At 38.0% G+C, this 27,778-nt stretch overlaps 1 protein-coding gene across 1 annotated transcript; it reads right to left on the bottom strand.

Annotated features, from left to right (window-relative positions):
• Positions 1-849: 849 nt before the first annotated feature.
• On the bottom strand, positions 850-27,778 carry LOC141788794 (complement factor H-like). Its single transcript, XM_074667865.1, has 30 exons — positions 27,640-27,778; positions 27,341-27,523; positions 26,758-26,940; positions 25,576-25,758; positions 21,986-21,990; positions 21,761-21,863; positions 21,461-21,643; positions 20,532-20,637; positions 20,365-20,441; positions 20,103-20,285; positions 18,747-18,929; positions 18,445-18,639; positions 18,136-18,324; positions 15,905-16,072; positions 15,387-15,554; positions 14,063-14,221; positions 13,575-13,757; positions 13,299-13,487; positions 8,914-9,096; positions 8,077-8,256; positions 7,855-7,991; positions 5,496-5,634; positions 5,089-5,268; positions 4,416-4,521; positions 4,062-4,138; positions 2,566-2,757; positions 2,282-2,470; positions 1,690-1,884; positions 1,334-1,513; positions 850-1,172 (listed from the first exon to the last, which is right to left on the bottom strand). The coding sequence occupies exons 1-30, from the start codon at positions 27,707-27,709 to the stop codon at positions 979-981; spliced, it is 4,662 nt and encodes a 1,553-aa protein (XP_074523966.1). The 5' UTR covers positions 27,710-27,778; the 3' UTR covers positions 850-978.

Raw genomic sequence — 27,778 nt, 5'->3', positions numbered from 1 at the left:
ACGACAGTATGATATAAAAAGGCCATTGTGGAAAAGAACATTATAAAACAAAAATCAAATTTGTAAAAAACATTTTTTATTTCATAAAAGCTTGGAAAATGGACAAAAAGTCATTACTTTCAAAGTATGAAATTATTAAAATGATCATTATGATATATTTAATTATAATAATTTGGTATTAAAGATAATAAAACATATTTCATAATAACATTTCCTTATTTCACAATAAGACATGTTTGTCAGTTATTTATCAAAATGGTATTTATTCTAAAATGTTTAATGTTGTTACTATTTGTTTAATTATGAATCTTTTGGGGTTCCATAAATTTAAAATGCTGTTTTATGATTGTTTCTGGTTTGAGAATAAGACAAAAGTGTGGAGTTAGTACCATTGTCTTATAGCTTAGTGTTTGGCAATCCTTATCCTTTGTTTTCTTGTGGTTAATCTTTCACAGTGTTGTACAGCAGGTTTATGTCACTTCCAGTCAAATGAAGGTTTAGCAACTAACAGGGGGGTCACTGCAATCAGAATCGGTAAACTTTGTCTGCCACAAAAGAAAATCATCATGGACATGGCTTCACATACTCATACACATAAAATACAGAACAACCTTTCACAATACATAAAGATTAAGAGCATGGTCAAGATTCTTCTCCTTCTATTTTTTTAAAAAGGAATGTTGATCCAGTTAAGTGGTAATCTGACACCTTCAAGAGGAGGACAGAAGAGGAGCTGCTGTATCAGCCATTAAGCATTTGGACCTGAAAATGGGCTACCCATTGTAAGCGACTCTTGGTTCTTGTATCACATTTTCTGGTGGTAGAGAAGAAAGGACGCTGAGTGAACATGAATTTTTATTCAAACTGTCAACAACCCTGAAGCACAAACAGAAGACATTCATGACTTCATCTCTGATCAACCAACAAGGCTCTGTTCTTTGTTCTCCTGTACATAGTTCAACTGTTTGTCCTAAAACTTTACACACAAGTAGGCAGCTGTATCACCCCATCATGACAATACTGACGGAAGCCCACTGTGCCGGTGAGATGTTTTCCTTCTTTACATTCGAACCAGAGTCCAGTTCCATGTTCTGAATACAGCTTTCCTGCTGATGAGTACGCAAACTGGATATTATTTTCCTCCATATGCATGCTGTTAACAGTGCATGGTCCTGCAAGAAACAACAGACAAATAGCATCTTAAAGTGTGTAGCACATCATGTGGAAAATATTGCTCGACTGTCAACAAGGTATTGAACTGCACTGATTAACTGCTGCTATTTTGCCCTCCGTGGCATTTGTGAACACTTAAAAACCAGAAACAATAACTTACTGAGGCATCTCATCTCTCCAGTCCATTTCCCATTTTTGCAGATTTTAAAAGATTGACCCTCCACTTTGTGCAACCGCTGACAGGCGTAATCAACCCTGTCACCATGATTGTACTGTTGCCTCACACTGGTCGTAGTGTCTCCATTTTCAAGGAATGGTGGTCTCCCACAGCCTAGAGGAGCTACAAGAAGGTGGACAAACCAGAGAGAGTAGAAGTAAGAAATGATTTTCACTCTGTGTTTCAGATCTGTGACTGAAATCAGCAGTGGCAAAATATTTTGCTTAAAAAAGGAGAAAAGATGGTGAATGTCACTTGCACTGAGTGTCATAGGACATTTCAGGAAAGAATTAACCTACGTCCACATGTTGGGAAGTCTTCACTCCACTGTCCGTTTGCCAAACATTCAACATATTGGGACCCACGCAGTTCATGACCACGGCGGTAGTTGGCACATTCAAAACGTATCCGTATTCCTTTTCTTACTTGTTGGTTGTTTTGTAGACGTGGGCTTGCACGAACGCTGTCTGTTAGACCGGTTACCCTGCATTTGTCTGAGGAACAGAAAAACACCAAACAAGGAAAGTAAAAGACCACACAAGACTTTCACTTTTAAAGTTCCTGGGAGTTAAATAAATAATTTTTCAAAAGAATGAAGGGAAGTCTTCTTCGATTTTTTGTTTACTCTTTATAAGCAGTTCAAGTCTTACTTGTCTTGTGTATGTGTTTTATAAACTATACTCTATGTAAGCAACTTCTTGCTTGGAGGTGAAATTGATTCACATTGAAGATAATAATCACTGTCTATTTTATTACAGCTTATTTCAGTTACCCCAAAGCACGTGGATTAAAAAATGTTAATATCTCTGCACCTTTCCACCAAAAAGAACTATATTTACAAATGTAAATATAGTTGTACTAACAATTAATTCCTAACAAAGGTCAATTTACCTGTGCAGGTTGGAAAGGGAGCATTCCACTCTCCGTTTGCCAAACATTCAATGCCTTCAGGCCCCTCCAATGAGTACTGGCCATCGCACTGAAAGTGTAATTTTTGTCCAACCTTCACTGTTTTATTTCCTGATGGTAGTCCAGTGATGTTGAGATGAGAATGCATTGATTCAACTTGACAAGTGATCTCTGAAAAGAGTCAGAAAGATATCATCACTTTCAAAGCTCAGTTTCAGTTAACTGAAACATGCTGTTTGGCTGTAGTATTACGTTTACTTTCCTACCTTCACAGGTGGGAAATGGATGGTCCCACTCTCCTTTGGTGTCACATGTCAGCATTGAACTGCCATTCAAATATGTCCCAGGTTGATCACAGCTGAATGTAAGGAATCGGTGTGGGAGTATGGGGTCATCATTTGAGGGTAAATTGTTTACTGTCATTCGTTCATCTTCAGGTGGGAGATTGCAGCTGAAAGCTAGGTGAGCACAGACAGGTGGATGAAAGAGGAGAAAGTGAGCTCTTAAAGTTAAAGATGCTATGAGGAGGATCTGTTTTAACTGGACATGCCTTGCCACCTTCTGGCGAGTCTCACGCACACTGTTGCGAAGATCTGACTTTCAACAGGCGTGTGTTTGTTTTGGAACAAATTTTCTTTGGTCAAGACAACTTTTTACTGACGAACTTGACGAAGTAAGGTTTTTATCAATACAGTTAGGTAGTGCTGTTGTTTGAAACATGAAACAAGCAAAGTTGTAAGTTTGTATCCTATGTCCGTATCCGTATGCTACCGTGACAACAAGCAAACTGTCAGTTTGTACACTAGCTTTGTAGCTGTCCAGTCATAGCGCAACTGACAGCTCAATGCTGTGAAAAATGTTGGTAATGTGTAATCTTAGCATTTAAATAAGCGCTGGCAGGACATGACCAGGATTCACGTGAATCCTGTCAAGCAGAGCTAACGTAACCTCACTCTTCATTTTATTGGTAGACTCTCAAGTTTGAACAGACCACTGCAGAATAACTGCTATATGTGGATGAGAATGAACATTATCACAAACAGTTTAACCTTTTTAACCTTTAGCTCGGGCTGTATCACTCTGCCTGCTTCTGCTCTTCTGTCCGTTTTATGTCTGACAGTTAGGGCTCCTGTGTCCACCATCACTACAAAATTGATTGAAGAAGTAGTTTTCAGCAGAGAAAAACAGATCCCTCTTCTCGCTTCAAAACTTTGTCAGCCAGCGTGGTGTTGTCATACACTTAGGCGTGCCATAAATCAATTCTGCTTGACCCAATCAGGAAGCCACGAAGTGGCAGTTCTAAATAACCTATACTGACGCTGATAATGTCATTTCAAAGAGTGGATAATGATCAGGCATATATCTAGAAGGGCGACTTTTTCAAAATCACTTTGAAACTCCTCTTAAGCAGAGGTCATTTCATTATGAAAGCTGAGATTGAAAAGCTCAGATACTGGACTAAAGTATCCCAGTCTTGAAGTTTTTAAGTTAGGAAACAGGTAAATATATAAAAGTGAGACTACTTCAAGATCACAAATAAAATCCTCACAGGGCCTTCAACCAGTTACTACCAAATGACAAGAGACAAGGAAATAGTTCAGCTATTACATACTTCAAATAGAAAAAAATGAACTAGTACTTTCTTAATATTTGGTACCAACGAGTTTTTGTACTGTGTAGAGACTATTTTGCTTCATTAACTCTACTGCTTATGTAAGTACCCTCTTGACTTGCCTGCTTTCATGTTGTGATTAACACTTACGTTGACATACTGGCACATGATTGGTCCAACCCTCCAACATACAGCCCCTGGTGTCTTCCTTACTCACCATTTGAAACCTGCACACAAGTAAAGCCTTGTATTATGAGGAAATAACACCTGACAATGACATCATCAATGAGAATATGATTACTGTGGAGGGAAAACTTACAACAGCTGTGTACAACTTTGTGTGTTCATTTCATCTTCATGAGATTATTATGACAGCAACTCTTCAATATATGTTTTTAGCACTCATATGCACAACAAAACCAACATTTTTGCACTCACAAAGTTGTTAGGAAATATATGTGTCCTTGACTTTTACTGTGTACAAATGTCAGATGATCCACATACCCACTGTTGCAATAGTACTTTATAGTTGCTCCAAAGACAAATTCATTGCCACTGATGATTTCAAAATAGCCGTTGGGAGTATCTTCAGGAAGTGGACATGGCTTTACTGACAAGCAAAGGAAAACTCAGAGTAACTACAATATTCAAACCCTTCAGAACTTAAATCCAAACTGAAGTGTTTGGTAAGCAACCTTAAACACAAAAAAAAACAACCATATGTTCACTTTGTTTGAAGAATTAAAAAACAGCACAGCACAAAAACAAATTAAAGCTGTGATACTAATGTGCTGACAAATATCTCACCACATCACCACTGCTTAACCAAACCAAAATAAAGATGTCTAGAGCAGAGAAAAGAAGACATGAATTTGCTTCTATAATTCATAAAATCAACTTCATCTGGGCAGCAAATTATGCGCAATGTGAAAATATACTGCCTGCATCCGCAATTAGATATAATTGCTCATATACTTAATGGTAAAATAACAGTTCACAACCTGCACAAAGATTTTATCATGCATGGATAACTAATGAACTTCAGTATTGTATCAAACAATCCATCAAACTGAATCAAACATGAAACAGAAATTACAAAATAACCGATGCTTCTAAAAGTGTATTAGTTTCAGTGTTTTGTTGTAACTGGAGTTGAACAATCAGCTTTTTGACTCACAGACGCATTTTCCATCATGAAGCCTGTGCCAGCCTTCATTTGTGCAGATGGATCTGATCGTAGGGCCTGAAATGTAGCCGATGTCACAGGTGTAGTGTATTACATGTCCCTGCGTGTATACATCTTTTCGGGTCTCCTCTGTAATGGTGGCATGAGGGACCTCTGCCGGATTTGAGCAGACTGGAAAAAGATAACAAGGAAAAAGGAGGTTTTTGGTGTCAAATGTTAGATTTTTTTTTTCCTTAGTCTTACAAAATTGGGGAGATTTTTGAGTCAACCACCCCTCAGATTAACACTGGTCTTTTGGTATTAAGAGTAAATCCAAGCATTCAGTTTCCCCTGAAGTTGTCCATATCTTGCTGTTTATATGTCCTTTGAAAGCAAGTATTTCAAAAAAATTGTCTTACCATTTTGAGACCAGGACTTTTTCACATCTCCCAATAGCTGTAGTGACAAAAGGATGAGAGAAAACCGCATTTTCATGAACGGCAGCAGCAGCAGCAGCAAACCAGAGAGTAGGTGAGGTAAAGTTCTTTGATAAACTCGCTTTTCTCAGCAGAATTCCTCTGTGTTTTATCAACCCCAGCTGCAGCTCTTTGGGAGTACTGAGGGTTGCAACATGGGACGGCCCAGTGGGATTGCATAAGATAACAAGAAAACACAGCAGGAGACATATATGGGAACACACACAACATAACATTCACATACGATATCCTGCAGTTTATAGTTCATGTTGTGTATCGCAAGTGCATGTGTGCAAACCCTGCAACCACTCGCAAAACTCGTTTTCAGGCCTTATGTAAGTTCATTTTTGTTCAAAATTAGTAATAATGTAAAACAATTTTTCACAGTTAAATTTCTCAAAACTCATACATTCATACAATGCAGTAACCAGATACCCAGATACAGCAAAAGGCAAAACAGAAGCAGAGCAATTCAGCTGGACAACACAACCAAAAGAGTTGATACAGGTCATATCTAATGCAGGGTAAGCAGATCAGTTCTGCGATCAAAACAAACAGCTAAATGTTTGTTGAGGTTTGTGTCTACTAACAGCACACCGCCATCCCTCCAGGTCAAATACAACATCACATATTACGGGAATGAAGCTTTCACCACAGTACAAAGTTCTCTGCAAGAGTCAGAACATGAAGCAACCAGTCAACAAACGGCACAGAGAGAGACAGGCAGTTTGTTTGTTTTCTAATGATTCATTAAAAAATGCAGTAATTTAATGACGTTTATGTGAGCAACAAGATCTTTGTGCATGCAACAAAGCAGTGTCGAACCCTTTTCTGCTCACCTGTGTGTTCTTTACCCCTCATTTCCTGATCCTGTGAACACATCAGTTTACATTAACTCTGATACAAAAGCCCTCCCTGAAAAACTGTTAAGATGAACTCCCAAGAAGTCAGGATGTGCTTCACAAACCATCATGGAGACTTTAGTAAACAATCAAACAAACCAGACAGAGACAATGTCACAAGGTGAATCAGCATCTTTAGGTGCAGTATTCTGGAATTTACCAGAAACTCTGAAGTGTGCTTATCTGGAGGGGGATTCAGCAGATACTGTCCCATTACAGAGATACTCTTTAGAAGATACTACTTTAAGCAGAACTTAAAGTTGTCTATGTTTTGGTGGGGTACAATATTAAGCTGCGTTTTGACAGGAGGGTCCAGGATCTTTTAGATCCTGTTAGAACATCTCCTGTGCTAAGTTACTCCCATGGCTTATGTTTGTCTGCCTTTCGACGAAGGAGCCGGGGGCCATGGGTAGACGAAGCAAAACAGGACAATGAAGTATAGAGAAAACAATTCAGATAATGTCAAAACACTTTGAGACCAGTAGAATGCTAAGGCAACAACAAAGGTCCTACAGCTGTTTACCTGTTAGCATGCTAACAAGGCTGTCACTGGTCGAAACCTTTCAGAAAAGACAACAGAGATCAGCCTGTGTTTCAGTTTCAAAAGTATCCTGTCGGTTGAAGATTTTCAGTGGGATGAATCCTTACTTGAATAGCTTTAAATCATCATTAAATAATTATCTGATAATGATATTCTATATAAAGCTAAACTAAGATGCATTCCTGGGGACTTCTCCTGTGTTTTTACAGCTGATGTAAACTGGATATCCACTGACACCTCCAGCTAAAGGTCTCCAGTTTACAGGGTCACTCTTTAAACTGTAACACCGTGAGCTGACAGACACATTTACACTATCGGCTCAAAGAAGACCATTGTTTAGGAGTTATTAAACCAAGTCAGTTACAGCTGTGTGTAATCTTATTGTGGGGGGAGGGGGAAAACACTGTGGGTGCTCCATGAGAAATGGTGAGCTTGAAGGCTCCACCCCTCTTGGAAACTTAAGTATAGCCATTTTCAGGGCTTACACCAGTTACCTCCAGAACTAAATTTCTACCCTAGTTTCAGTGGAAAGCCCCTGGTTCTAGGGGATAGTTCCTGTAGTTGAAACACGAATTTAGATATATGTTTAAAGATATAAGCATCAGATTCCAAGTAAGTTGTGGTTGGTTCTTGTTAGGCATTTTTTATGAGAAAGAAGAAGAAACGGCACTGAGTGAACTTGAATTTTTATTCAAACTGTCAACAACCCTGAAGCACAAACAGAAGACATTCATGACGTCATCTCTGATCAGGCTCTGTTCTTTGTTCTGCCGTTCATAGTTCAACTGTTTGTCCTAAAACTTTACACACAAGTAGGCAGCTGCATCACTCCATCATTACAAAACTGACGGTGGCCCACTGTGCCAATGAGATGTTTTCCTTCTTTACATTCAAACCACTGTCCAGTTCCATGTTCTGAATACAGCTTTCCTGCTGATGAGAACGCAAACTGGATATTATGTTCCTCCAAATGCATGCTGTTAATGGTGCAGGGTCCTGCAAGAAACAACAGACAAATAGCATCTTATAGTGTGCAGCACATCATGTGGAAAATATTGCCTGACCAGAAACAATAACTTACTGAGGCATCTTATCTCTCCAGCCCATTTCCCATTGTTGCAGATTTTAAAAGATTGACCCTCCAATTTGTGCAGCCGCTGACAGGCGTAATCAACCCTGTCACCATGATTGTACTGTTGCCTCACACTGGTTGTAGTGTCTCCATTTTCAAGGAATGGTGGTCTCCCACAGCCTTGAGGAGCTACAAGAAGGTGGACAAACCAGAGAGAGTGGAAGTAAGTCATGATTTCCACCCTGTGTGTTTCAGATCTGTGACTGAAATCAGCAGTGACAAAATGTTTTGTATCAAAAAGGAGAATAGATGGTGAATGTCACTTGCACTGAGTGTCATAAGACATTTCAGGAAAGAATAACCCTACGTCCATGTAAGGCAGTTGCCTAAATAGGCCAGAAGGCGGTACTGTTGTACTGTCTATCTCAGGCTTTTCATACTATTGCTGCTTGTCTTTCCAGTTTTGGCACAGTGTTTGTTTGGGATTTAAAAGGTATGTACCATAGATAGTTCTTCACATACTAGTTAAGAATGTACTGTTAATTTTGTTTAAATTATTTGTTTGTCGAGATGTCTGAGAAGTCTTAAATTAAGTTTTAGAAATTAGTAAAATGGTAAAATGGCTATGCTCCACGGCATACACTGCTTGTGTTGGCTGCCTGGCTGCCTGGCTGCCTGTGCTCCACGACAGTGAGGGCTCCAATTAAAATACTCTCTCAGTGATGGTAATTTAAATATAACTGAAGAAAAGCTCCTTTTTTATCATTTATATTTTTGGGCATGTTCATTGATAGGGAACAGAACAGCTCAAAAAGCCCTGTAGGCCTTTTTAAACTCCTGCTTTACCTCCACATGTTGGAGGCAGGGCGCTCCACTTGCCGTCCACTGCACAGTTGATCTCTTGTTCCCCATTCAGATACTCCGTGCTGGACTTGCAGCTAAACAGAAGCACATTTCCAGGGGTTGAGGCCACTGGGTCTCCGACCACCAGGACATTATCATCCACATGAACTACTGGGCACTGATGGGCTGGAAGGGGAAACAAACATTTGTTGTTAAGCCCTGCTGCCTGCCCTCCACACTCATATTGGGAAGTAGAAAATGAATACAGACTCTGATTAATTGATACTTCATCTGGCTTTTCTGACCTTTAAAAAAATGATGATAATAATTTAATGGGAAAATTCTGAATCTAAGTTTTGGTCAGAATTTGGGTTAAGGCTTCAGATTATGGGTAGATACTGAAATGTGCAGCCTACTGAAAAAAAATAAAAAATAAACATAAACTGTTACATTTTTAAAGAAAATAATCTGGGTATATACACAGAGTTCAGAAAAGTCAGGTCTTGCAACTTACCTTGACACTTGGTTCCTCTTGCATACCATTCTCCCTCTACACAGATCAATTTGAAGAAGCCACTGTAACCTACATTGCAGTCCACTCTCACTTGTTTCCCTGCAGCGTAAGTGGCTTCCAGAGAAGTAGTATTAAAGTTTGAATCAAACAGGAGACCCTCAATAAAATCCTGAAGCATACAATCTGTTAAAAAGCAAATACAATGAATAAAGATACTTATTGGTGTACATCCATAAGACAAAATGTAGATAAAAATGAAAAGGCTTTTCTAAAGGAGCATACTTGAAATATGTGATCTTACCTTGGCTCTTGACTAACACCAGTGTTTGAATCCATAAAAATAGGACACAGCTTCTGGTTATTACATGCATTTTACTGACAAAGCCCAGAACAACCACACTGGACTAGAAACTGGTGACAGAAACTCTAAAATACTCAGAATGAGCTGTTGGATTTCAGAGACAAAAACTGATTGCTCAATGATTTACACAAGTCTGTCCCAGCCTCCAGCTCTGATCTCAGACTCACAGGAACTGAAAAAAGGAGGTGACCATGCTAAGTCCTGATATAACTCTAAAGATTCCCAGCCAAACCTTAACAAACATCAACACTCATTTCTCAAACTTAAGCTATAATAACAAGCTTAGTACTGCTTCTTTTCTGTCGCAGCTGTTTCAGGCCTGTGTGCCATCAGGCTTTGCTTTGTTCGTCATTCAGTGACCAAATAGAGTATTCCAGTAAGATTTGTGCAGTGTAGGGTTTGCGCATGCAACTCCACTCACAAGAGAAATAAACAGATTTATTGCCCAGAAACATTATTACATTAAAGATGATATGAGGAGGACTGCCTTGCCACCTGTGGCCCGGAGTTTTGCGCTCATTGTCGTTAAGATGTGACTTTTAATCAGGCGTGTTTGTTTTGGAACAAATTTTCTTTATTCAAGACAATTTTTCAGTGGATACATAGTGACAAGGTAAGGTATTTGTCGGTACAATTTTGTACCACTGTTGTTTAAAACATGACAAATAGCAAACGTTGTGAGTTTGTATCCTCTGTTATTAGTGGGCTACATGTAGCGCTACTAGCAGCCTGGAGCTACAACGTATCTGTAGACTAACGTGACAACAAGAAAACTGTCAGTCCACAAAGTAGTATAGTAGCCGTCCATATATAATGCCAATGAGACATGTCCGTAATGTGTAATGTTAGTAAATCCTGGTTATGTCCTACAAGTCATCTACCAATCAGAGCTAACATAACCTCACTCTTCTTTTTATTGATAGACTCTCAAGTTTGAACAGACCACTGCAGAATAACTGCTGCATGTGGGTTGGAATGAACATTATCACAAACAGTTTAGCCCTTTTAGCCTTTAGCTCAGGCTGCATCACTTTCCCATTTAGCTTTCTTCTGCTCTTCTGTCCTTTTTCTTTCTGGCAGAAAGGCTCCTGTGTCCACCATTACTACAAAATTAATCTTGGAAATCATTCTTGGCAGAAAAAAACACAGACCTCTTATGTCGGCTCACTTTGTCAGCCAGCATGGTGTTGTCATAGAGACTCGAGCATGCAGTAAATCAGTCAAGTCTTGCTCAACCAGATTATGAATCTACGAAGAAGCTACAAAGTAGCATTCGGAAATAACCAGTATTTGCGCTGATAATCTCATTATAAAGTGTGGATTACGATCAGGCATATATCTAGAAGAGAGACTTTTTCAAGATCACTATCAGACTTCTCACAGCCCCTTTAAAGACAAAATCTTCCAAGTATTCTCTTAATTTTTGTGCTACATTTATTAACTAAACCAACGCTGCCACAGATAACTTTCTGCAGACACAAAGCAGTGTTTAAACTCTAACAGCCAATTATTTCAAAGTTTGACAGGATCAAAAAAAATTATGATGGTTAGTGGATATAAAGAAATCTTCCCAAACTCTGCGTAAAGTTCATTTCATTGAACATTTTTCTGCCTTGTCTTGAAATAAAGGAAAACAACACAACTCAATTAAAACCACAGCAGGGTCCTTCTTTATTCAATATGCAGGGTCATATTTACAGGAGCAGAATACTTCAGTTGTGTCAGAAAGCTCATTCATGAAAACAATACAGCCCCTTTGCTTTCTCTGTTTTAAAGGGTTTACACATACAAAAAGAAACATCTCACTGTTTATTTCTAAGTTTATTGAAGCTTCTGTGGATCTTGAATGATCACTGTTGGTCTCCGTCAGGAGCTGCAGGGGCTGGTGGAGCTGTGGGAGAAAATTCTGTGTTCAGTATTAGATCTCAACAATCAGTGTGTTAACTCATCCATCTGCTTCATCTACGTTAAATTGTTTTATTTAAAAAAAAAAAAACCTGTGGTTTAACCTGAGATGGAAAATATAAAAGATATGCTTGTTTGCAAAATTTCAGTGAATTTATACACACCAAAGAGAATAAGGACCACTAACAAAATGTTCTTTGGGAGGTTAGGTCAGTAAAAAAAGAAGCTCTGATATTAGTTGTCAGTTTTTGGAAGGGAGAGATGGTTTATTCTGTCTACATTAATGAAACACCTTGATTTGTGATAATTACAAGGGATTACTCAGCCTTCACATCTCAAACTGTTGTTAGGGAGCCAAAAATATTTAATATATAATATATAATAAGAAATACAAATATGTGTCTGTTTATAGAGTTTCATCCAGGGAAGGATAATGCTAATGTTAACATCACCAGTGGCTAAGAAGTTTCTCTTTGTGCCTCTGGGTGCCTGAGGTATTTAACCCTACAGAGCCCAGCGTAGTTTGCATAAGGTTTGCATATTAATTTTTGGTTGGTGGTAGATCTGAAACCAGATAAGACAGACAGATCATTCTTTTTGCAGATAAAATCTGGGGAATTACACTCTCATATTGCTTTTTCAGCATGTTCTAGAGCACTGTTTCCTTCCACTAATGTCTTTGCAGAAATCTAGTATAAACAACAAAAACAGTACAATCCGAACTGCAATTGTTCACGTCACTTCTTTCCTTGAATACGTCATTTTTTACGTTTACATTTACATTTTTTATGGATACAGCCATGATATTTCTGTATTTATATCTTATTTTTAATGGTTTATTGCACTTTTCAGGAATCTATTAAGTTAGTCTGGACATTAGTCTACACATTTTATTAAAGTTTGGGATATAGCGGTTGAATTGATGTATAGTATAAATTTTATGCAAAAAGTTACGCTACGACACAGCATGTAAAACAGCATGTAAAATGTAAAAATATGCTCTGGTACACTTGGTATGGTAGCTCCTAAAGGGTTAATACACCTCTTTGAGAAGACATAAACAATTATGCTGCCAAAAAATTAAATCTTATCAAGTATTTTTTGGCCTTACTTTCAGTAAAAGAAAATAAGGTCTTTTGAATTTATATGAACCACCTTGACCTGAACAGTCCAGAAAAAAATGTCTTACTTCAAGTTATTTAAAGACAAAATTGAGGTCTATTTTCATGTATTAAGACCGTATTCTGATTTCAAGAAACTTTACGAGCACACTTTTATCACCTCATTTGCATTTTTTTGACTTGTTACAAGAAATTAAGACCTCATTTTGTCTTTTACTATCTTGAAACAAGATGTTTTTTCTGGAGTGCTCGGTTGAATGTGGCTCATATCAAGTATAATCAGACATTTCTAACTGAAAATAAGACAAAAACATTTGCTTTGATTTCAGTATTTGCAGTGTACCAACCTGTAACCTGCAGACTGAAAACTATGGTCAGGTTATTAGTATCATCATTACTCAGCCAAGGACAAAAGCTTGAACACAAAACCACAAATCTGCACACTTCAGCTGTCACTCCACAAAACTTCAGTGTCTTTTTTTCTTACGTGTACATGTCATGTTCCTCCCCTGCTCCCATTGGCCATTTAGGCATCGAATCCTGTTGTCTCCTTCCATCGTGTACCCTTCAGCACACTGGTATGTTAGCTCAGTACCAGACAAGTATTTCTCTTGATAAGATGATCTAATCACTGCGTACATTACTCTGGGTGGGGGGTTGCAGGGACTGGAAATAGCTGGAAAAATGATAACATGTATATTGTGAGTCAATGATCCTTACTATTTTTCCACATTAGATCAGCAACAGAGTGAGATTGACTCACGTGTACACAGTGTCTCTGGTGAAAATTCACCAAAATCCCAGGTTCCATTTTGGCAAGTTAATCTTTGAGCCGGAGCCCTGTATCCTTCCTCACAAGTGATCTGGGCTGTTGATCGTGAAATAGTGCCTCGACGTATGAGTTTTCCATTAAGAATCACAGGAAGCGGTCCACAGTGACTTTTCTCTGGAGTGGACGTGATCACAAACATGGTTGTTATAATTCTGCATACTGATTTAATAACAGGAGTAAAAAAAAAAAAGACAATATCTCTTAAAATTAGCCTGATTCATTCAAACTAAGTTTATTAAAACTCAAAATGTCCTGTTTGAAGATGTTCTTCAGTACCTAGCTCTGCTTTCTTTCAGAGGAGTTTGTCAGGATGCAACAACTGCTGCTGTTCCGTTGGCCAGAAATTCTTAACTGAATCATAAAAACCTCTAAATTGTGACAACTTATATTCAACCCGTGAGGCAACATTGATTACATACCAATGCACTTCTGATGTCCAGTCCACTTTCTGTTCTCACACTTGGCTTCATTCCACCAGCCTTTGGTGGTTAGCTTATAGTCTTCATTGCATGTGTAATACACCTTTTCATCGCTTTGAGCAACAACAAATCCATTTTGGATTTTCAGTTTTGGACATCCTGTTAAAGAAAGCAAAGCTAAAAGTTATATTCAGACAGAAATCACTACACAAAAGTTACAATCCACTTCCTGGGTTTTCATAGTCATGTCTTTAAAGTGGCATTCATCAAACTAAGAATGTTTAAGGCTGTTTGGGGAGTGTCTCATTTTCAAAGCACATCCCATTCTGGTTACCATTTCAGTAATTCAAAGGTAAAGTATTTTTCAACCTTTCCCTGGAACTATGTGAATTTCAAATGTCAGGGCTAGGGTAGAAAGTCCAGGAACTTTGAGAGGTGGCCCCTGCAGGCTGAATGATTGGAGCACCAACAGTGTTTTTATTTCCCCTTCCATCCACAATAAGTTGACCACCAGCTGAGATGGACTTGGTCAAGTACCTCGACAATGGTCTTATTTCAGCCTGATTGTGTAAATATTTCTATGTCAGCTCCTGGTGTTCCAGTTTAAAGAGTGACCATTTAAACTGGAGACCTCCAGCTGAACCAGCCCTCCACTGACTTATTGTTTGAACCCTCTGATACATGAAAATACGAGAGCCTGAGTCAAGATTTTTTCTTCCTCTTTTTTTCTTTTTTTTAAAAAAGCATTTTTTTTATTTTTACTCTGCTCGGGGCTTTAAAAAAAAAAAGTTTTCTTTTTTTCTTTTTTTTTTTTTTTCAAATTTGACGCTTTGCAAAAAATTTAAACACACTTTCACACAAATAGCTTTTTTATATTTCATAGTTGATGAGCTTTTTAACCCTCTGATGCATGCCCTGTGTAAAATATCAAACTCTTTTTTTTTAAAGTGAAAACTTTTTTTTATGCCTAAAGAAGAACATAAAAAAAAAAAAAAAATATGAAAAACATCTTGATGCTGATGTGGAGTTCCACCACAGAAACCCCTACACTGGGGAGTAAATTACTTTTAAAAAGTGATCTACTGCCATGACCAGAGGCCAAAAAGGAAACAAAAAGGGTTAAATTAGCATTTCTGACTTTTTGGGAGTGACCCAGTTATATTGCTTTACCTGTCATTCAATGACTGTTACTTCACAAGAGAAGTGTTCCAGCATCAGTTCATTGGAGGAGATTATTAATATTACACAACAAAGGAAACAAATAATCTCATCATATCTCTCACTTAAATTCTATTTTGTGAGAGTTGAAGTTGTAGCTTCTTACCTTCACAGGTCTGAATCCCATTCCAGTTACCTTTATCACAGATAACATCAATACGTCGTTGTTGAGGATCATTCTCACAGGTATAATATTGATAGTCCCCGTGTCTGTAAGATCTCCTGGCATGTAAAATCCTTGCCCCACTGATGTCAATTTCAGCACATCCCGCCTCTGTAACAGATTTAGGGAAATAGTTAAGTGATTCATATAGCAGCTGTCATAATTTAAACATGTTTACACAATAAGTCTAAGTATTGCACAAAGCTCCACACATGAGCGGGAGGTATTTTGGCGCCAAAAGATCTTTTTGGTTGAGCACATCTATTGTTAAACCTGAGAAACAGTTGAACAATGTTAGAGCTGCTGTAAGCTGTTCAGAAAAATGAAAGGAGAGGTTTTTCTTACAAGAGACTATTTTGTAAAACTTTATAACTGTTATTCTCCAGTAAGGAAAAAAAATCATGAAATGCATATACATAAAAACAAACAAAATAAACAAGTAAACAAATATTTGCTTTTACCTGTACAAACTGGGTTTCCATGCCAATCATTTCCCCTGCAGGTGAGAGTAAATTGTCCTGTGTATCCTTCCTTGCAGACATACCTCACCCATTCACCGAAAACATATGACTCCTTGTCATTTAATGTTATCTCTGCATTGGGAACCTCCTTTTTGTCGCACGGTATTCCTGAAAAATACAAAACAAACAATTTTGCATTAATTTACTCTTGATGGTATAAAAACGTTTTGATCTCTATTGGTCTGATGGAAAGGACAGGAAGTAGCAGTAAATCAGAAAAATTATCCCACTGCAGTCTTATGTTGGATTCCACCTTAGAGGAAACAACAATGCAGAATACTGGTGCCCTTATAGTTGACAAAATGTGAAATTACTCTGTAAACTGTTTGTCCCTGGCATCACTATTCAGAACAGATGACCATTGTTTAGTTAGTATTTGTTTTGGAAATCATGGATGTCATACCATCTGCTTATAAGGAGCCATCTGTACTCAAACACAAGCAACCCTGATGGAATGGGGCTGCATAAATGTAAATGTCTTGATGAAATTATCTGTCCATGCAGAAAGTTAATTTTGCTTCAGAATAAATCTTGTGGGCCTGGAGAAATATCCCCAAGTGTTACAAGAAAAGAAACATGTGTCTCATTACATTAAAACACCTCAGAAAAAAAAGTTTAAATCAATTCTTATCCCCATCTTAACATTTGTAAATTAATGCCTGGTGACAGGAAAGAATACTAAAAATTAAGGTAAAAAATGACTCAGTTTGTCAGCAGTTTGTTAAAAACTTCTGCTTCAAATAAAGTGTTTGTACCAAATTATATAGTGTTTGTAATTTTACTGCACACTAGAATAGGCCTTAGGATGTGTAACTCAATCAGTAGTTGTGGCTTGTTTTCCCAAGTCTAAACCATTTAATCAGTTAAAGTGTCTTTTCAAAATATGTATTAAGTTTTAATCTTAGATCAAACAACTTGATGGTGTTAAAAGTTTTACTTTGATGAGGCTTTTGGTCAGAGAACCATTTTAGCCCATTTCACTAGTTTTAAAGTGAGTTTTAAGATTTCCTGAATAACTGGGACAAAAGAAACATGTCCATGCTCACTTCAAGATTATTCTGTAAGCTCATAGATTCAAAAAAAAAAAAAAAGGTTTATACATCTAATGTCTGAATATAAGAATTTAAGTCTTAGAAAGTTTTAATCAGTGTGCAGTGTTTTGGCACAAACACACTTTTGTCAAAGCAGGTAAAACACCATTATCATAATCATCTAATGGGCCGTTTTTACTAAAATTTGTATTTTTCTTGCACCTAGGAATCATATTCACTTATTGTGATTCAAAAAGTTTTGTTTTCTTCTTGTTTTTAACACTTTGGAATACTTCTCAAGGACAACACATTTTCTTTCTCGTATTTCGGCTCCTCTTTTTCCAGTGCAGTACACTGGTCTGCCTGCAGTCACAACTTGTGTCCTACTGAAAACACTTTGTGCATTCTCTTGATAAAAGATGAAGTGATGCAACATAATTGTTAATGTAACAGAGTTAAAAATTCACAGTATTTTCTATATTCACTTTTGAGAATATTTAATTATGTTATTAGGTATTTGTGAATTTTATCTCATTTGGTTATTTTTATTCATGGCTACATTGAATTTTCCTTTGGAGGATGCAATTTTTGTCCCTCGTGACTTATGTACCCCCTTGGGCTGCCATAGCTCCTCTTTTCCTTCACCTCACAGTGCAGCTTTGCATTGCTGAGGGTAAGTTGTGTGTGAAATACCTTAATATTATGAAAGGAGCGTACATAAAGTGTAAACTTAGGTTCGTTGCAGAAAATGATGACAATATAATGTTATCCAGCTGATCCATGCTATGGTTTCTGTTATAAGTTATGACGATGTTTACATGTTGCTCGTTGGCGCGATTTGTGATTCTACATCCCGCCAAACGTGTGGAGAAAATGTAAAAGGCTTTCCGCCTTATTCTTCTCTAATACCTGTTGTTTAGGAAGCTGAGGCACAGCACAGCAAGAGAGAAAGAGGGGAAATGTCTTGCTTTTGTGTCCTCTGCAGACCAATGAAGCCCCTGAAAACCAGTCACTGTATTGATCTTTGCATGCCTGAACCGCTACTGTTACATTAGTGTGCTCCCAGCCACACTGCTTAAACAAAATCCTGCCAAGAAATAAATATGAGTTTGTTTTCCAATCTAGATTTTTCTCACATACCTTTACACAGTGGATCTGGCACCCATCCATCTCTGGTGCATGTTGCACGGTGTGCTGTTGCCCTGTATCCCCATGCACACTGAAACTCTGCAGTGTCATCCATTCTAAATATTCTTTGTTCACCCCAGTATGAACGAGGAGGTCCAAAAGAACTCACATGTAGGGGTCGTTCATCTCGGCATCTCACCTCTGGAATTAGAATCATGAGATTAATTAGCATCAGTTAATTGAGAGTTATGCACAGAGTGAAAAACATTAGGCTCATAATGTATCTCTGTCACATCACTGTGTTCCAGTTTAGTTTAATACCTTGGCATTCAGGTGTGATATCCCAGTTTCCGTTCTCATCACATGTACACACTTTTGAGGTGGTCTTAGGTGTCTCAACATAGTACGTCCTGTCACAGGTGACTGTAACCGTCTCATCAGGTCTGAACACATTTTTGCGTGGGGGATCATAATTGCTTCCTTGGTTAGAGGATGGAGGCAGTGTACAAGTTGATTCTGTTTTTGTTGAGAAATGAGAAAAACACTTGTTCACCAGTTTGTTAAAAGAGCCTAAAACAGTTTTTCACCAGTCAGCATGATGAAAATGATCTGTTCATACTAACCTTCGCAGATAGGTGCAGGACTGAACTCAGCTATAGTTCCCAGTTTTAAGCACTTTGCAGGTATTCCGCTCTGTTTCTTGTACTTTGGATTACAGGTAAAATGCAGGACTTCACCTTCTTTGTAATCTCGCACATCTCCGGTTATACGTCCATTTGCAATGTCAGGTGCTGGACATTTGATCTCTGTTGAGAGGATGCACATGTGTGGAGTCATCATTCAGTTATGAAAATGGAAATGATAAAGCACATTAGCCAAAACATCAAAAAGACAATAAAATGTTTTTTTTTAATGGAAATGAAAGAAGCAGAAATAAAAACTGCATATCATTGCAATGAGGCAATGAGCAAATAAATAAATAAATAAATAAATAAATAAATAGATAAGTTTTAGTGAATAAAAATAAACAAAACATGCCTCCAAACAACAAAAAATACTATTTTACCTATTCATATACTACATGCACATATTTTTGCTAATGATGATTTTTCAGTTTAATCTGGTAAAAATACCAAACACATTCCAAATCATAAGGTTTAGTTCTGTGTGGTTTGGGCTTCAAAATAAGAGATCCTCACCCCCTGACGAAATATGACATCCACTGACCCACCACCCTGCCAGTTTCTTGGCTAGTGAAATATCTTAAGTTGTATTTGAAATAAAAACATTTGAAAAGTTTAAGGTTCTGTTTTAAAAATAAATGATTTGTTGCCTCAGGGCAGCACTTCGTCATAGAGGGTTAAAAATCATCGGGCCTAATGAGGTAAATGCTGTATATCTGCCCAGTTAGTGTAGACTTTCAAAATAAAGCTCCTTGAAAAAATCAAAGTGATAGGGCCCCCTTGGGCTTTTTTAAGCAGAACAACCACAGTAAATCCTGGTCCCCCCGCTCTTTTGTTGAAACAGGCCAAAAAAGTGGCCCTTGGCCTCCAGTGCACTGATCAGCTGTTTTTGGCAGCCCCAGAAGAGACAAAAATACTGCTGAGCCAAATAATTTTGACTGATGATGACAATTTTTTTGTCAGTTTTCATAACATTTTATGATGTGATATCAGTTTTGATTTTGGCACCAATAATCCTCCTCGATGTATTGTTATCGGGATATGTGAGAAATCTGGGGGGTTGTTGAAATATTCAGGTGGGAGGTTTTCTTGAATATCTTACTCTTTAAATAACTGTTGCTGCAAAATTCTAATATTTGGTATATAAAGCTCTACATCACGAGGCAGGATGTAACAGGAAGAACATCTAGTGGCTTGTTTTGATGTGAGAAAAATCATTTAGAAATAACCAGTTTTGATGCAGATTATCTCGTTTTTAATCATGGCCTATGAACAGGCAAATATATAAAAGTGTACCTTTACATGTTGGAGGATCGGCACTCCACTGTCCATTTTCATCACAATAGATCTCTTGTGCCCCATCCAGAACCTCTCCGTTCAACTTGCAGTTGAATCGAAGCACATTCCCGTAGTTCGAGTCTTGTGGATCTCCGATCACGACAACATTGTCCTCCACATTAATCACTGGGCATTGCTGGGCTGGAAGAGGAAACAAATACTTAGTCTTAATGTAACAACACAGTAGGACATTGAAATGATTATCTGTATCAGTTCATACCTTCACAGACAGGAACAACTCCATCCCATCCTTCGGCCATGCAGCGCCGCACACTACTCCGACTGACCATCTGATAACTAAAACCGACATACAGAAGACAATAGACCCTCTGAGTTCAACTCACTGATATCAAGAGTGAAAATATATTACAAAGGGATAGTTCATACCCCTTGTGACAGGTGTATAGAACTTCTGATCCAAACACAAAGTCTTGTCCTTTGTTCAGCTGAAAATCTGCAAACTGGGCGTCTCCGGGGTGACCACATGATTTTGCTTTAAACACAAGAAAGAGAGGTGAAATGAAATTTTTGTTTGGGGTTGAAGAACTTTGAAAAGTCATGAACTTTAGAAATAATTCTTGTGCCTTTGGCCATTTTGGAAAATTAGATAAATCCAAGAAAATTGCCTCACAAATATCTGCATGAAAAGACAGTTAATATACTTCTTCGTCCACAGGGGGGCACCAAAATCAACACAAACTGTGAATTCCTCACAGGAGCTTTAATGAATAAAAACATGACTGAATGAGCTCAGGACCAATGTCTCATAAACACACACACACACACACACACACACACACACACACACACACACACACACACACACACACACACACACACACACACACACACACACACACACACACACACACACAGTCGGGAAGAAAACCCACCAAAATGTTGAGTAGTAAAGTTAATAAAGTGGTAAGTGATAGAATGGTTTCATCAGAATGGCCTGGAGGACACAAAATGTGGACTTTATTGCACCATTTCACAATGCCTCTCGCTGTCCTGACTGATTTTTAATACAATCTTTTTTTTTTTGCAAAGCCCTGCTCTTTGTCCTCCACACTCAGAAAGTGCACTAGAAAATAAACTGGAAAATGAAATTGATCCTTTATCCAATATTTTTATCCTGTTTTTAATGGGAGGAATAGTCACATAACTAATTTTTGGTCTTTATTTGAGTTAAAGTTTCAAAGGTAGATATTGAAATGTGCCTCCCTTTGACGGATCATTTGATTTTATAGCTTTGCATGTATGCAAACATCTGGGTACACACACAGATTTCAGAAATGTCAAATTTTATAACTTACCTTGGCACTTTGTTCCTCTGGATTGCCATTTTCCCTCCACACAGATCAATTTGAAGAAGCCACTGTACCCTACATTGCAGCTTACTCTCACTTGTCTTCCTCCACTGTAGCTGGCTTCCAGATTGGTTGTGTCAAAATTTGAATCAAACAGTGGACCGCTTATAAAATCCTGAAGCGTACAATCTGTGAAGAATTAAGAACAATAAATAAAGACACTTAGGGGTTTATCTAGGAATACAAATGTGAAACATGAAAGAAAAGGTTTCGTTGAAGGAACATACATGAAATATGTGATCTTACCTTGGCTCTTGACTAACACCAGTGTTTGAATCCATAAAAATAGGACACAGGTTCTGGTTATTGTATGCATTTTACCGTCAAAGCCCAGAACAACCACACCGGACTACAAACTGGTGACACAAACACTAAAATACTCAGTATGAGCTGCTGGATTTCAGACAAAAACTGATTGCTCAATGATTTACACAAGTCTGTCCCAGCCTCCAGCTCTGATTTCAGACTCACAGGAACTGAAAAAAGGAAGTGACCACGCAAAGACCCTGATATTACTCAACAGATCCCCAACCAAACCCTAAACAGAGCAGGATTTGTTTAAATTATTTCCCTGATTAATCTCTTTGTATCATGGAAATGTGAAAAAGCTGTAATAAAATGGTCTGGAGCTACTGTGTCGTCTGTGTTGCAGCTGTTTCAGGCCTGTGCAATCAGGCTTTGCTTTGTTTAACATTCAGTGACAAAATAAAGAGTATTCCGGTAAGTTTTTGTGTACTTCTGGGTAATCATTTGTAGAAATCAATAAAGTAAACAAAAATGTTGCATTTCAGGGAGTCCTCTTGGCCCCTTCTGGTCCAAAGTTAAAAGATGAAAGAAATGACAATAGCAAGCAAAATTTAATAAAATATCTATATATATAAACAAAAGATTAAACTTTGTTAAGTATAAATAAAATCCACTGTTTGATGATTTATAAAAATGTTTGCTCATCAGTGGCCTTGTAAAGGTGGACAGCTGGTGGTCAGAACAAATAATTGCCATAAAATAACAAAAAGCTGCTGTTGTGCAATGCAGGCAATGCCTTTATTACTTAAGCAGGCTTCAGATTATTTACACTGAAATCAAGTGTCTGTATGTGGATCACATGCATTACTCAAACTCTTGTTTGAGGGCTCTGGTTCACACCCACCTTCCCCAATCTCTCCACTATACTCAAAATGAGCTGCTGGATTTCAGAGATTAAAACAAACAAACAAACAAACTGATTGAATAGAATAGACTTTTTAAAACTTTATTTTCATTGCACAAGGCAACGAGATTTTGTTGTGCTGTCCTGAATGCAAAAGAATTAAAAACAACAATAACATAAAAAAAACAAGTACAACAATACATCCATATCACGGCATTCATACATGTTAAAAGAAATGTTTGAAACATAAAACACTAAACAGAGTAATTGCACATAGTAATTGCACATAGTCCCATATTGCACTGATAACAAATAAACATAGAAAAGAGAGTCACATGTTGCAGTTACTGGCGTGGCGTATTAAGTTCAGTTATGGCCCTGTGGAAGAAGCTGTTCTTGAGTCTGGAGGTGCGGGCTTTGAGTGCCCTATAGCGCCTCCCTGAGGGTAGCAGAGAGAAGATGATTTACACAAGTCTGGTCCAGCCTCCAGTTCTGATCCCCCAACTCCAAGAAAGAGAAAAAGAAGTGGCCAGGCAAATATCCTGATATTACACAACAGATTCCCAACTAAACCATAATAAACATCGACACTTGTGTATCTTGCAAAAAATTAAAACAAGCATTGTACTGCTTCTTCTCTGTTGCAGCTGTTTTATTCCTGTATGCCATCAGGCTCTGCTTTGTTTATCATTCAGTGACCAAAGAAAAAAGAGAGTATGCCGGTAAGTTTTTTGTGTAGTTTAGGGTTATTATTTGCACTTGTGGCTCAATTTACAAGATAAACAGATTTATTGCCAAGGAACATTGCTACATTAAAGACAAAATCTTCCAAATATTTTCTTTAATTTTTGTGCTAAGTTTATCAAACTGAACTAATGCTGCCACAGAGAATTTTCTGCAGACACAAAGCAGTGTTTAAACTCTAACAGCCAATTATTTGAAAGTTTGACAGGATTAAAAACAAATTTATGATGGTTAGTGATTATAAAGAAATCTTCCCAAACTCTACGTAAAGTATATTTCATTGAACATTTTTCTGCCTTGTCTTGAAATGAAGGAAAGCAACACAACACAATTAAAGCCACAGCAGGGTCCTTCTTTATTCAATATGCAGGGTCATATTTACAGGAGCAGAATACTCTGGTTGTGTCAGAAAACTCATTCATGAAAACAATACAGCCCCTTTTCTTTCTCTGTATTCCAGCGTTGACTCATACAAAAAGTAACATCACACTGTTTGTTTCTAAGTTTGCTGGAGCTTCTTTGGATCTTGAACGATCACTGTTGATTTCTGTCAGGAGCTGCAGGGGCTTGTAGAGCTGTGGGAGAAAAGTCTGTGTTCAGTATCACATCTCAGTAATCAGGGGGTTAACTCATCCATCTGCTTCATTGACTTTAAAAAAACAAACAAACAAAAATGTGCTTTTTGAATAAGTGATGGGCACTTATTCCACAATTTAAATCAACAAACCAACTGCCGTTTCTAGTGGGCCGATGTGAACGCATGTTGAATTCAGGCAGAGTGGGACAAATTGTGTCCCGTATTGATTTAAAATGAGACGCAATATTCAAGTACGAATTCTGCAAGTCTATCAATAAAATAAAAAATGAGGTTACGTTATTTGTGCTTGGCAGATGACTGGCAGGACATAACCAACGTTGCACATTGAGGACATGTTTTGGAGCAGTGCACAGTGATTCCCAAAAAGCTTCTGTTACAGATACTCCATATGTCTGCAGTGGTTGACACATACTCCAAACTCTCGAAAGTTTTCTTTAATTCCCTCTCCATTTTCTGATGACATTCATACAGATAGCCCATTAAAGTTTTAAGATCTGGCCATGGTGGGCATGTGTCCTCCGTAACCGGTATTTTGCCAGGTATCTTTCTGAAAGTGGGAGATTTGGTCGTATTAATGGGCAACATTTCTTCAATGATGAACGAAGCGACAAGTTTGTCCAACTCTTGTTTAGATACTTGTTGAAAATAAAGTTTTAGCTGCTTATGTGGCCTTGAACTCCACATCTCAATATTGCCCTGGGGATCTTGAGCTACAAGCTTCGTGTTAGCATGTTTTACTTTCAAAGGCTTGGTGAGGTTGGCTGTTGAGTTTACGGCAGAGGCCAAACATTTCTGGCCAGGGCATAGTGTACACCTCACACTCAAATTCTTCCCCTTTTTTCAATAAGTTCGACATATTGGGAATGCCTCCATTCATCAGAAGTTACTGTCCCGCAGTGTGCTTGCTCCGCTGTGCTTGCCGTGACGACTGATTTCTCTCTGCCTCTGCATGCTATTGCTTACCAATGTGGAATGAAAGCCCGCAAATACTGTGCATTCGCGCAGCTGAGGCAGTGTTGCTGTCAAATTGGTCTGTGGAAAAAGTAATGTTGTGCCCAACTGAAAAAGGAACTATGTTTTATTACCATATTTTCTGTAGCAACACTTTACACTCCTTTTTACCCAAAAAAGTAGTTAAGTTACTGTAATGCACCCAACACTGGTGGTAAGACAGTGAACTTAAAACAGATCGTCTTTGTAGCATCTTCAAAATTTTATTCTGAGATATTTTGTCAAGTGAAATTAATCAGACAATAGATAATCTCAGTAACTTTATGGAATTTTCTCATCAAATCTGATATTTTTTCTTTCCCTGTATTTACGCTCCTCTCTCTGCAGTGCAGTAGACTTGTCTGCCTGCAGTCACCAAAAATCCAAACCTTTCTAGTGGTTGATAATTGTTTGTCTTGGCATTATTTTCCTAAAATCTAGATTTTTCTTACAGAGATGAAGAGTGAGATGTAGAGATGAATGACCCCTACATGCGAGTTCTTCATCAGTGTGTTAGAAGGGCCGACAAACAACTGTTTTTACCAGTCAGAGTGATGAAAATGATCTGTTCATACTAACCTTCGCAAACAGGTGCAGGACTGAACTCAGCTCTGGTTCCCAGTTTTAAGCACTTTGAAGGTATCCCACTCTGTTTCTTGTACTGTCGGTTACAGGTAAAATGCAGGACTTCACCTTCTTTGTAATCTCGCACATCTCCGATTATGTGTCCATTTGCAATGTCAGGTGCTGGACATTTGATCTCTGTTGAGAAGAAAATAAAAATGGAAAAAATGAAACAGATTAGGCGTTAAAACATCAACTAGACAAAAAAATGTTTTATTGAAATGAAAGAGGCAGAAATAAAAATAAAAAGAATGGTATACCCGAGCAAATATATGCTTTAGAAAACAGTTATTTTACTTGCAGCATTTGAAATGTGCTTGTGTGTTACTGTGTTTTTTGTCTGTTACAGATAAAAATGCACCTGCTTTCAACCAAAATGGAAGGAGTCAGAGGAAGAAGAGTGAGGGTGAGAGGAGTAATCCCTGGAGGACGTGTAGGAGCTAGAGGTAGAGGAAGACCTGTAGCTGGAGGAAAATATGTTTTGCTGCGATTGTCTATGTTGACTCATTTTCGTTATCGGAAGAGAAATAAAATATATTGTCAATAATCTGCAGCATTGATCTTGTGTTGTGTTTGGGGAATTTACCATGTTGTACATTTGCACTTTCTCTGTGTACTTCTCTTACAGCAATCTAATCACTGAGAGGTTGAATTACTAAAAGTGTTTTAAGTTAAACACAGCAGTGTGTAACTGGTCCAAGCAGAATTAAGTCTGATAAAATGTGTGCTGTACTGTGTACAGTTTACAATAGTGTTTCATTTTACACAGGATCTGAGGTGTTCTGCATATTGTGTGTCTGGTTGTGCTAATTGTGTGTAGTGTTTTGAAATCCTGAGCCCTGTTTTCAAAATCGTGCTGAAGCAATTGTAAAAAACTGTAATGTAGTGGAGGGGTGGAGGGGTGCATTCAGGTTGCTCACTCAAGGCTTTGCTTAAGACTAGAATTGGGTATAGGGGTGGGTACCTTTCACATTTGAACCGATACAGTACCAATACTCAGTTCCTGGGAATAATGATCCACTGCAGGGACCAGAGGCCAAAAAGGCAACAAGAAGAGTTAAATAAGCATTTGTGACTTTATGGGACACAACCAGCTCAAAAAAGCCCTGTAGGCCTTTTTTTTAACTCCTGCTTTACCTCCACATGTTGGAGGCGGGGCGCTCCACTCGCCGTTTGCTGCACAGTAGATCTCTTGTTCCCCATTCAGATACTCCATGCTTGACTTGCAGCTAAACAGGAGCACATTTCCAGTGGTTGAGGCCACTGGGTCTCCGACCACCAGGACGTTATCATCCACAAGAACTACCGGGCATTGATGGGCTGGAAGAGGAAACAAACATTTGTTGTTAAGCCCTGCTGCCTGCCCTCCACACTCATAAAGTGAAATAGAAAATAAATACAGACTCGGATTAATTAATCCTTCAACTGCCTTTTTCTTTCTTTCTTTCTTTCTTTCTTTCTTTCTTTCTTTCTTTCTTTCTTTCTTTCTTTCTTTCTTTCTTTTTTTCTTTCTTTTAAACTTAAAAAAAATTGTAAAGTATTTGATTTAAAGGGAGAAAAATTCACAGATCTAAGCTTTGGTCAGTATTGTGTTAAGGTATCAGATTATGGGTAGATACTGAAATGTGCCTCCTACTTAAAAAAATCATAAATTGTTACATTTATAAGAAAAAACTGTGTACATACACCGAGTTAAAAAAAGTCAGGTCTTGCAACTTACCTTGGCACTTGGTTCCTGTCACATACCATTCTCCCCCTTCGCAGATCAATTTGAAGAAGCCACTGTACCCTACATTGCAATCCACTCTCACTTTTCTCCCTTCCGAGTAAATGGCTTGCAGAGAGGTTGTGTTAAAATTTGAATCAAACAGAGGACTGCTTATAAAATCCTGAAGTGTACAGTCTGTGAAAAATCAACAATAAATAAAGATACTTATTGGTGTTAATCCACGAGAGCAAATGTAAAACAAAAATGAAAAAGTTTTGTTAAAGGAAAATACTTGAAATATGTGATTTTACCTTGGCTCTTGACAAACACCAGTGTTTGAATCCATAAAAATAGGACACAGCTTCTGGTTATTACATGCATTTTACCGTCAAAGCCCAGAAGAACCACACCAGATTCGAAACTGGTGACACAAACACTAAAATACTCAGA

This window comes from Halichoeres trimaculatus, unplaced genomic scaffold (assembly GCF_033239565.1).
Source record: "Halichoeres trimaculatus isolate MK-OKI-2021-1 unplaced genomic scaffold, fHalTri1.1 fHalTri1_scaffold_4, whole genome shotgun sequence".
Classification (NCBI taxonomy): Eukaryota; Metazoa; Chordata; class Actinopteri; order Labriformes; family Labridae; genus Halichoeres; species Halichoeres trimaculatus.
Note: the sequence above shows the minus strand (reverse complement) of the source record. Positions and strands in the feature narration are given on the sequence as shown.

Excerpts from the sequence above, each read along its gene's own strand:
- LOC141788794 (XM_074667865.1), bottom strand. The coding sequence starts at position 27,709 with ATGCATGTAATAACCAGAAGCTGTGTCCTATTTTTATGGATTCAAACA. Across the intron at positions 27,524-27,639 it reads GGTGTTTGTCAAGAGCCAAG|ACTGTACACTTCAGGATTTT; the intron begins GTAAAATCACAT and ends GATTTTTCACAG. Across the intron at positions 5,635-7,854 it reads GAAAACATCTCATTGGCACA|CGAGTTTATCAAAGAACTTT; the intron begins GTGGGCCACCGT and ends TGCTGAGAAAAG.